Genomic DNA, 11,708 nt, shown 5'->3' on the forward strand with positions numbered 1-11,708 from the left:
CTCCACGGGACCCGCCTATACACCCATGTCCTCTCCTGCTTGTTGCTGTATTCATCCAGCTGGTGAGAGGCTGCCTTATTTCTCCGACGCACGGGGGGAAACTTCACGGCATTCTTTAGCCTCTTGACCGTATAGACAGATGAATAAAAGCGCCGATCCCTGGATTCGCTGTCGTTAAGTTCAGTGTCGGTTTCATTGAGTAAGCGATTTCTTAGGCAAAAGTTTGAAGTTTCTTCCAGCGTCTAAGTTAGAACTTTTGGCTTAGATTACCTCCGTAACGATCGCTCTGCTCTTTGATCCCAGGGTCTCCACCTCTGATGTTTGATCTACTGTCACATCGACTGTAGTGTCCCTCACAGGGAGCGTGAGAGCGCCCCCTTGTGCCAGCCGCCAAAAAAACACTTTGACGTATATATATGTCTATGGCACTCAAGCATTGGTTTTTAAATGACATATATATACGTCAATGGCACTCAATGAGTTAACATGTACACAGGTGCTAAACTCAAGCTGTTGAGGCTTGACCACCACACACCCGGTCTAAAAGAGTCAGAAGAAGACAGCCTAAATCAGTGGTTCTCACAGGACTAGCATCAGGACCCACCACCAGAGAGGTAAAGGTTTCTATGTTTTGCAATCATATCTAAATGCTTTTAATGGAAAATGGTGCAATATGGATAGAATAAAAGATGCAATGGAACAAAGGGGCAGAGACCTTTCCTTCAAAATAAAGGCACATCATATATTTTTTTCCAGGCACACTTTAAACCTCATAATGGAAATGTTGTTTACAAGTTACTCCCGAGGAAAAAAAATCAGGTGTTAACGGATGGTGTTGGTGATGTGAGATCTCAGATGTCACTTCCGTTATGTTTTTTAGTCATAGAAGCCGTGGTTTTGTGTGTTAAAAACATTCAGACTGCCTCTTTGCTAGTCCTATCAGCAGCTTCAGTGATGACATGTCACACAAAAAAATCTTGAATATTTATCATACTGACATCGACCTGACGTGAAGAGAGAGGAAAAGAGAAAAAAAAAATGTTTAAAGCGATCCCCCCAAGTGAAGAGGCCCTTACGTGCTGTGCATGGTCTGCGTATAGGGAGGGGCAGCCCGACTTCTGCTCTTTTTACTGTCAGTTTCTTTATACATTTGCAATTTTAATTGATTAAAAAAAGGTCCTGTTTTTTTTCAAATTCAGAGACTAGTCACTTCCTCAATCGATGAAAAAAAAAAACATACATTTGAACCCCAAAAGACTTCCTCCTCAGTCATAGTAGTCCACGCTGCTGACAGTACCTTTAAGGAAACAGATAAAATGGCATCATTTCATAAAACTGAGGAAATCTACGTCAATGCTGAAGATATAAAACCTGTTGATATCAGACCTCCGACTATTCAGACAAGTAAGAGTATTTACTTTGACTCAGCTGTTCAGGAACATGTATTATAATACGGCATTATAACTCGTCTTATATGATTCTGTCTGTGTTCAGGTCCTGGAAGCTCACATGGGAGATTTTACAGACCTGTTGTTCTTTTCCTGGGGCTGCTCAGTATCATCCTGCTGGCTGGGATCATCGGCCTTGGCGTCCTCTGTGAGTCAGTTTTACTTACTTCTGCTCTGATGTTAAATCATATTTAAACCTTTGCAAGTGTCCTAAGTATGAAGATATTTACTGGATAAATTAAATAAAGTCTGAATTCTGAGATTAACGTGAGAATTCTGAAATTAATCTCAGAATTAGAAAAAAAAAAATTGGACCTCAAAATTTTTTTGGTGGCCCTAACCCTCTTTAGAGTAATCCTATAACAAGAAAATTGTTGCACAAGCTTGTGCACCAAGTCTGATGCATTTATTTTTCTGTTCATTAACCCTTTCCAGACAGATAAAGGCCCGTGTTTTTGTGTCTCATCTGTTTTTAAATTTCTTTAGATGGCACCATGAGGCGTTTCTTTTTGAGATCTTTTAGCCTTATTCATGTTGTCAGACAGGTTCTATTTAAGGGATTTCTGGATTCAGCAGTTCTGGCAGTAATCAGGCCTGGGTGTGGCTAATGAAACTGAACTCAGGTTTCCAAAACATTTGGTTGATCACAGTTAATTCATGATTTAACAAGGGGGAGCAATTACTTTTCCAGATAGAGGCAGGTACGTTTAGATGGCTTTTTTCCCTTAGCAAATGAAATCATTTAAAAACTGCTTTTTTTTTTATCAACTTGGGTTAACTTCATCTAATATCAAAATTTGCTTTAAAACCTGAAACACATGTGTGTGAAAATATGAAAAAAAAATGGATTCAGGAAGGGGGCAAATACTTTTTCACAGCACTGTAGATCATCAGAGACAGTTGATTTGGCCTTTTAGAAAATGTAAAGACAGGAACATTCAGCTCTACTTCTTGTGTTTCCACTTCTGTTGCATTTGTTATTTTTTGTCATGTCATCCAGATATGTTAATTGAGTTATGAAATTGGACATGATTCTCTCAGAAGAAGAAGTCCAGTCACTGTGAATGAGACGGATGATTGAAAGGCGTTGATAAAACCTTGAAGAGATAGCCTGTTACCGTTTACATGCAGAGTTTCTCTCCTTCATATGAAAGTGAAGAGCTCTTCAATATGAACTAGATACCGGTCCCACACACAAATTTGGCTTGGCCCCTGAAAAACCCAGAGAGTGGGCCCTCCACAGCTGGGATTTATTTATACCAATGCATGTCTATTAGATCAGTAGCATTAATGCTAGCGTCCTGGCTAACAGTTTCCTCAGGTTGGAGCTGAAAGGTGTCTCGAGCTATTATTGGGTTCTGATGTTGGTATTATTTTTATCACCACCTTTTTTTTGCCACTTTTCACCTTTTAGGCACTTTTTTGCCAATTACTGCAACTTGTTTAGGCCATTTTTAACCCATTTAACATTTTTGCCATTTTTGATCCATTTTCACCCCTTTTTGTCCAGTTTAACGGTTTGCTGCTTTTCACCAATTTTTTGCCTCTTTTTGCCCATTTTTGCGTGGTTTCACGCCACTTGTTGACTGTTTTTGTCACTTTACTCCTATTTAGCAACTTTTTTTTGCAAATAACTACAACATCTTTGGCCATTTCCCCCCCGATTTTTGCCACTTTTGCCCATTTTCAGCACTTTTTGCTATTTTGGCACATTTTTGATCTTTGTAAGGCACTTTTTTGCCAATGATTGCAACTTCTCTTTACTAATTTTAAACCATTTTACCACTTATTGCCCTTTTTTGCCACTTTTAACCCATCTTTACCACCTTATGTCCATATTTGCAATGTTTTGCCCCTTTATTGCCACTTTATGCCCATTCGTTTCCCCCCCTTTTCCATTTTAGCTGCCTTTTGGTATTTTTACCCATTTTTGCCTCTTTTTGTCTAATTTAAAACTTTTTGCTGCTTGTTTACCATTTTTTAACCGCTTTTTGTCACTTCCTGGCCCATTTTGTCACCATTCACCTTTTTTAGCCACTTTTTGCCAATTACTGCAACTTCTTTTGGCCCCTTTTAACCCACTTTTTACCACTTTTTTCCTTTGTGTTAACCCATTTAGCCATTGTATTGACATTTTAACCATTTTTTGCCACTTTTAACCAATTTCTTGTCTATTTTTGAAAATTATTTCATGTTTTCCCATCCAGACCACTGATCAAGGCTTTGTAGATGATGCTGTGATCCCTGTGGAGACTGTAGATGTCCTTGTGAGGGCTCTTAACTTGCTGAGTGAGGAGGCTGAAATGTTGGGAATGCATGTCTCCTTGGTCAAAACAAAGATCCAGGCTTTGGGAATGCTTTGGATGCTATCATCGACTCTGTGTCTGTGAATTGTGAGAGCATGAAAGTTGCAGTTCGCCTACCTTGGCACTGTAATTCATTGATCCACTGGCTGCAAGGCTGAGATCAGCCACAGACTTGTGCATGGGGTGATGAGTTTGCTGACCAAGATGTTGTGGCATTCCAGGTATCTGAGCATGAAAGGCAGAGTCTTTCAGTCCCTGGTCCTCCAGGTCTTACCCTACTCTTGTGAGGCCTGGACCTATGGCCAGAGCACCCTGACTGGACTCCTTTGTGACAACTTTTTTTGGGGGGTTCTGTTGGAAAGACTGTGTATTGAATGCTGACGTCCTTGGGAGAGCAGAGAAGGAAAAGGGTCAGCTGCTTGATACAGGGACGGCTGCTCCGCTTTTATGTGGTCCTGGCATGCTTTCCCAACCTGATCCAGCTAATTACATACTAGGTGCCTAGGATCTGGTGGGCTGGTCCAGACACAGGGGGACACCTTGCATGGCATGGCAGCTCAGAGGATACCTGGAGAAATGGGGCGTAGACCTGGAAGACAGCCATCAGGAAGAGCAGTACGGGACCGGGGTTGACACAGCGAAGTGCAGAACTGGCATATGCTCTCATACCTGACCTGATATGATCCTTCCACTCAGTTTATTATGGATCAATCTTCTGCAGAGATGGAGAAGCTATCAAATAAAGGCAAAATGCCCAAAAATAATCCTTTGATTATGTTATGATTTCAGACATGAAAGCATAATTTTAAACCTTTACTTTTTAAAGGGAAAACAGTATTTTAGGTGTTCTTTAGCATTTAAATAGGAAAAAAAGGAGTTAGTAAATGTAGCAAAGTCTCCTGACTGAATCATTTAGGGTAGGTCAACTGGATCAGTTTTAGACCCAGGCTCATAAGATCCACTTATAATGCTATATCTGCTCAAAACTAAAATAAGTCTTATTTTGCATGCACACAGTTCATTCTGTTCCTTTGTATTATTTCAGACCTAGTCTCAGCTCATCATGCATCTGTGGAGCTCTCCACCATCAAAGCCAATCTGACTGTGCAACTTCAGGTCAAAGATCAGCAGCTGTCCACACTGACTGAACAGAGGGACCTTCTGAATGTCAGCCTCACCAACATTAGGAAAAACCTAATGAGTTTGTCCAAACAGAGTAAGTCTTCTGCTGGTCTGCAAACATATAAAAAATTTTATATTGTGAGAAAGTTCATTTTTCCTGTGATTTGATTCAAGAAGTGAAATGTTGATGATTACAGCTCACTAAAATCAAAATCCAAAATTGAAATATTGGAATATAACAAAGCATACAACGAAACAGGATTTTTTATGCAGAAATGTTGACCTTCTAGAAAATCATGCTCATTTAAGCACTAAGTAGTTGTTGTTCCTTTTAATAAATTATTGGATCTATATGCGACATGCACAGAGCCATTCAGTCCGTGGCACTGCTTGGGTGTTATGAAGCCCAGGTTGCTTTGATAGCAGCCTTCAGCTCATCTGTATTGTTGAGTCTGGTGTCTCTCATCTTCATCTTGATATTTCCTCAGAGATTCTCTATGGGGTTCAGGTCAGACCAGTCGGCTGGCTAATCATCACAGTAACACCATGTCTGGTTATTCAGTCAGGACCACTTTGTCAAGAAACACTCAAGATTTGTGGCTATAAATATTTCTTTATAAGCATTTAAGTTTTTTTTACGTCTGCCTACTCCTTTTTGAACATGTAAATGTGTGACAAATGCAAGATATTATCAACAGTCTATCTATTGGGGTTTTTTGGGTTAACTTTTTCCTTTTTTTTTTTTTCTGCAAACGCATGGGTGACTGTATTTGTTATGGTGACAATCTCGGATTTTTTTTTTAAATACTTTTTTCAATTATTATTATTATTTTCACTTCTATACATGTTCAAAATAAATAAAGATGAAAAACGAAAAATGAAACGAAAATTTATTAGCATTCATTGCTGTTATTTATATTTGGTGGTGTTCTGGGATCCCCCCGCCCTTCTACGATGCTTGGAAAGCATTAAGCAGGAGCAGCACATGTTCCTGCTCTTCTTATGCTGATAAGCACATTATTATTTCTTGATTAATATGTCAAATTATAGTTTTTTACTTGCATTCCTGAACAGAAAAATTAGTTTTAGTGGTTGAATGTTATGCTTGATTAATTTCTGGCTTCTCGGAGAAGCCCAGTGAGCCGGCTCAAATTTGGGTATAAAAAGGTAAATTCATTTTGAAATTCCTCATTCCTGTTCAAAATGGTAAAACATGGAGAGCTCACTGAAAATGAAAGAGTCCGCATTAAAGCACTTCATGATGCTGGATGGTCTCTAAGACAAATATGACAGGTGGTCTAATAAATTTGTTAAGCGCTGTATGTAAGGTACATCAAAAGATGTTACTACACTGAGAGATAAGTTATATCAATATGCCTTTTTTACATCTGAATTTGTTTGGTTGGTGAACAAATATTAAAATAAGATGGCTATGGTAAGTGTTATCAGCAGCCACGAGTAGCTAACTCTTATCACAGTCAACTTAAATTTTTAACTTATCACACATTATCAACTCAATGCATGACAAAAATATGTTAAAGAGCTGATTGAAAGTTTATTTTAAATAGAAATATTTACAAAAGGCATCTGTCCTTTCTTTTCTTATTCACAAATTGTCATAGTACGGTACTTAGAAGTATATTTAAAAGTAAAAAAAAAACAATGCTGTGTACACTAAACATTGAAAATGGTAGTGGTTGGAATAAGAACACTTGTAAGTTGTCTTGTGAAAATTTTCTGAGAATAACTGTGTATTCTGTGCCATAAAATCGATCTGATCTGTTGCTACTATGAGTTGGATTTTTAACTGTTGCCCTGACAAGAAGTAACTTTTAATGGCACTTTCTGAAGGGATATTTTGACATCAGTAATCTCAAGACTTTGTCGAATATGTACAGAATTAAACAACAGAAAAATACATTTGAAATATTTGTCTTTTCTTTGCAGAGAGTCATAAGGTGGTGGCACCCTAGTGCCCCCTATTGACCAGCCGTCCCTAATCATCAGTCAGAAGCTTAACATGAGTAGTGCAACAGGTCGTTGAATACTGCAGCAGTAAACTTAGCAAAACAGACTCTGTCTGAGCGCCACAGAGTCCATTGTTGGAACCAGAAACCAAGGTTATAGACCCAGTTACATGTACCCTGTTTTCTGACAGCAGGCAGAGCAGAGACTCACACTCGCTCAGTGTTTTAAATATGGATGTACTTAAAGAAGACGAGACATAGTTTGACTTTACTGAAGCAGCTCTTTATATTTCAGTCTGTTGTAAACAGTGTTTAGGTAGTTTCAAAATAATCTAAAGGTTTTTTATTATTATTATTGTAATTGTACCATTGAGTGCATAGTGTAGTAAAATAAAGATCTGGACTATTAAAATAAAAGGTTTGATGTGAAGACCATTAAAATGTACAGTTTGAGTCAAAGTTAGACAAGACAAACTGTGCAAGCACTATTCAGTCCAAGAGTAGTTAGTTTAAAGGAGACATATTATACCCTTTTAAGACAAGCTTAAATTGGTCTAAGAGGTCCCCAAAACATGTCTGTGAAGTTTGTTGCTGAAAGAAACACCCCATTATAGGATTTTTGTACATTTAAACCCCCCTCTATTACAGCCCTTCTCAGAACGAGCCGTTTCTGTGTCTGTGGCTTTAAATGGTAATTAGCTCCGCCCCTGACCACACCCCTTTCAGGATATGGATGCAGTACTCCTGGGACTACAGATACTTTTATCCAAAGGTTAAAACTTGACCATCAACCTCCCAGACTGTAGTCAGCAGGATAACCCATTGAGCTATCCAGTATCTCAACTGGTAGTTGAGAGGACCACTAGAGGAGGGCAGAACTTTCCTCCAATGGGGGGAGGGCCAACCAAACCTGGAGGCGGGTGCTTACACTCCTGGTGACCTCACCAGGAGTAAAATCTGAGAACAGCTTGTTTGAGCACACATTTTCTGAAAGGTGGAGAAAGAGAGGGGGAGAGGGAATGGATTTTTCTGGTATTTGAGGGGATTGTGGACAGACCAGGGGCACATATTTGTGTTAGAAAAGCCTGAAAAAGTGATTTTTGCATATGTCTCCCATGTATTTTTTTTCCTAAATTTAAAAAAGTGTAAAATCTTGTATCGTCTCTTCTCGTCTCGTGAGATAAGAATCTTGTCACACCCCTAAGTTTTACACACATTTTCAAATTCAAATGTACGTCGCTTTGGAGAAAAGCGTCTGCTAAATGACATTGTAATAATTTGTAATTGTAATTTTCCTCATTTGCCATTGTTTCTGTGTCCAATCTGCTCTCTTATGCTGTTTTTTCATCATATTTTACAGTGAAAACTTGTCCTGCAGGATGGAAGATGTTCCAGTGTTCCTGTTATTTCTTCTCAACACATAAAAACACTTGGAATGAATGCAGGAAAGACTGCCAAGACAAAGACGCAGATCTTGTCATCATCAACAGTCCTGAGGAAGAGGTAATGTGTACTTTGTGGAGTCTTTGTGGAGCAAATCTGTTCAGGCCTAGATCTCCCAAGCAATACTTTCCAGCTCCTCCTGGGAGATTTCACATCGCTTGTCTGCTATTAGAAATTATTGATAATTTTATTTAAGAGAAGTATTCTTAGAGTACATTATGTATAATAGAGTTAAAACACAAATATAAATGAAGGATCTCCACCTTCAACAGGAATTCCTCACTAACAACATTAAGGGAAGTACTTGGATTGGTCTCAGTGACCAAGAGAAGGAAGGCACCTGGAAATGGACGGATGGCACCCAGCTGACTATGGCGTAAGGCACACACTGATATAAACATTTATATTTTCCTTTTTTAAAGCCTGCTAAAATAAATCAGTCCCAAATGAAAGCAAATTTTCAATTTAAAATACAGTGTGCATGGAAAGAAAAATCTTGTCCCCATTTTTATTTTGTATTTCGTTATTTCTAAACCTCTCTCTTTGAGCAGAAGTCATACATCCTGTCAAGTCACACTTGTTAACCTCTTGCAGGTACTGGTGGAGAGGGCAGCCTGATAATGGTGGAGGAAATCCCCAATATGGTGAAGAAGACTGTTGTCATTTTGCTACATACAAAAAAGAGGCAAAATGGAATGATCTGAGATGTGATACGCCTCTGCTGTGGGTTTGTGAAAAATAATTTAAAAAATCATTGAGCACTGAATAATACAGCATAATTTCTACAGTGGGTTATTCATAAGCAAGAGTTACAGCAATTCTAAAATTAAGTACTGTACAAAATTTGAGGATATTGTGCCATGTATACATCGTACCCTGTTTTCTGACTGTTGCACACTACCTGTGCAGGTGTGACTTAAACTTTTCATTTTACTTTTGAAACTTTGAAATATATAGAATCTGGTTTGCTTTGGTCCAGATAGAGTGAGTGACAACCAGGCTGCTGCACCTGCAATGGGTCAGTTTGTGAATCAGTGTGACATGGCTGCAGTGTCTAAACACATCGACTAAAACTATGGCTGAAATGTCCAACAGCCTTTTTTTCCATGAGCATAACAAGACTAAGACTAGCCAAAAATAGATCTGTAATGACTAAAACTGACTAAACAGAAGTTTAGTTTTCATCAAGATGACTAAAACTAGACTGAAATATAATTTAGTCTTTGTCGGGCATTCAAAATCCATAAAATCTGTAAAAAAAAACAAAAAAAAAACAATGCATCTTTACCCCTTCTGCCCCCTAGCTGTTGAAAGCAGGGACCCCAGATTTGGCAGAGTGCAAAGGTCAATCCAATGTCTACCTCTTAGCCCTTCCCCTTGGTTTTGCTTGTTCACGTTAGGTGAAGGAGTATCCTAATTCTCTTTTGATCAAGTGCTCGGGCTAAGGCCAGGGCTACATAGCCCTCGAAACTAAGATTTTTCAGGACCACACTTGAAACCAAGGGGTATGAAAAATTAGATTGTTCGATGAGGCTGCAGCTGTAGCTCAGCTTTATTGTGCCATATCTCAATAGTGACGATGGCATTTAATAGTGTTGAGTCCAAAATAATTAATAGTGGTCCCCTTTTCTCAGATTTAACAAACTCCCAAGGTTTGTGTTGTGAAGTTAACATGACAGACACCTGCACAGATATGATATAGCGATTAGAAACTGGGATACTAGCAGCTGATTTTTCACTTTTACAGGGACATGGAAATGTTTTCTTGTAAATACAGGTTTATGAGATTTGAAGATCTTTGCATTCTATGTTTATTTACATTTTAACAGCGCTCCAACTTTTTCAGAATTGGTGTTGTATTTTTTGCTATGTTGCTGCCAACATGTACAAAACAACAAATATGTATTTTAGTCATAAACATGATCATGAGCTACTTCATTTGTCTGATGATGACAAATTCAATAAACCAAATGCCACCCACATGCAACATAATACTCAATAAAGGCATTTCATTCTTAAATTTTGTTTGACTGGAGTAATTGTCCTTTAGTGTGGAAGGAAGCCTCTAGTATATGACAATGCTTTAAGATTTATAAATGAATTTGTAGAATAAGACACCTTAGAGGTTAAAGCAAGAGTAGGTAATTTTTTTAGCAGAAACCACTACTTTTTAAATATTCCATTTTGATCAAATGTCTGTACAACCATAAACAGCTCTTGGTAAGAGGAGTAAAATGAGACTATAGCCAGATCTCTGTGTTTCCATATGCCTCTGAAATCAGCAGCCAAAAATCCTCCACTGCTCCAGGTATCACCAACCAATCAGCTCCACCTCTGACTTCATCACAATGATTGGTTGAGGGGCAGGGCTTACTCCCTCGCCCTGATTTGTTGAGTAGCTTAACACTTCGTGAGCGTGCTGGAGCAGTAGACCAGGACAATGGCTGCCACTGGCTGACAGAGGTAACTGACAGAAAAGAGACAAGATTCTACTTCTTTCTTTTACCCAAACAGCCATCTAGCATACCAGAAAGAACACAATTAAAATGCAGAAAACACTCTGAGGGAGGACTGTGCATAAAATAAAACAAGGGTAAACATAACGCACCATATGACCGGTGGAGGACACTTCTAGATCTGAATAGTTTCAATCCGATGCGTTGCTGATTCCGTCTCTCCTAGGCAGATAGCTGGCTTTTTTCTTTCTCTTGCTTTGTTGTTTCTCTTTGTTGTCAATTTGTATAAATGTCACCTGCTGTATGCTGTAGCTTTGCTGAGGCCTGCTAGCCCGTGGCATTGCGTAGCCTTGTTGACCAGTGAAATGTGAGGCCTGCTGTGGGTTTATTACTCCAAGTTAGGAGGATTTATTGCCAGGGGAAATCTAGACCATGATTTCTTAGAAAAGGCAACATTCTCCTGCTCATATCCTGTACTTACCTTGGTAGCTTGCTTAGCTTGGATGTGGTTTTAAAATAAATAGGTCGAGAAAAATATTACTTTTATTAGAAAGGTAAGTCGGTTTCAGTTCTCTGCCTTTATCCTAATTTTAAAGTACCATCATGTTGTGATATAGAATAACTGACAGGGAATTTACTGATTTTATTGGGTTAGAGAACCTATTTAAATTGACATAAATGATTCCATTGTTGTCATCATAGCATGCGTTAACTGGAGGTTAAGTTTTATAGAAAATGTGTACATAGGTTCTACTCTCATCTTTTATGCAGCATTGCATTCGGTGATATATTATGCAAAGTGACAATGATCTGTGACGTAACAGAGGAGGACAATTATTTTTACAAATTTATTTGAAGAGTGGTTTGGAACAAATAAATTGAACATCTATTTATGTTTAAATTTTACTGCACATCTATCGGTAGATTAAAAGTGTAAGAAATCCACATCAAGTGAACAAAAAAAGT

At 38.5% G+C, this 11,708-nt stretch overlaps 1 protein-coding gene across 1 annotated transcript; it reads left to right on the forward strand.

Annotated features, from left to right (window-relative positions):
• Positions 1-1,316: 1,316 nt before the first annotated feature.
• LOC121522212 (CD209 antigen-like protein A) lies at positions 1,317-9,155 on the forward strand. Its single transcript, XM_041806365.1, has 6 exons — positions 1,317-1,404; positions 1,495-1,596; positions 4,800-4,970; positions 8,204-8,346; positions 8,559-8,662; positions 8,881-9,155. Exons 1-6 carry the CDS (start codon positions 1,317-1,319, stop codon positions 9,026-9,028), a joined length of 756 nt encoding a protein of 251 aa, XP_041662299.1. The 3' UTR covers positions 9,029-9,155.
• The last annotated feature ends 2,553 nt before the right edge of the window (positions 9,156-11,708 follow it).

This window comes from Cheilinus undulatus, linkage group 15 (assembly GCF_018320785.1).
Source record: "Cheilinus undulatus linkage group 15, ASM1832078v1, whole genome shotgun sequence".
In the NCBI taxonomy this organism is placed as follows: Eukaryota; Metazoa; Chordata; class Actinopteri; order Labriformes; family Labridae; genus Cheilinus; species Cheilinus undulatus.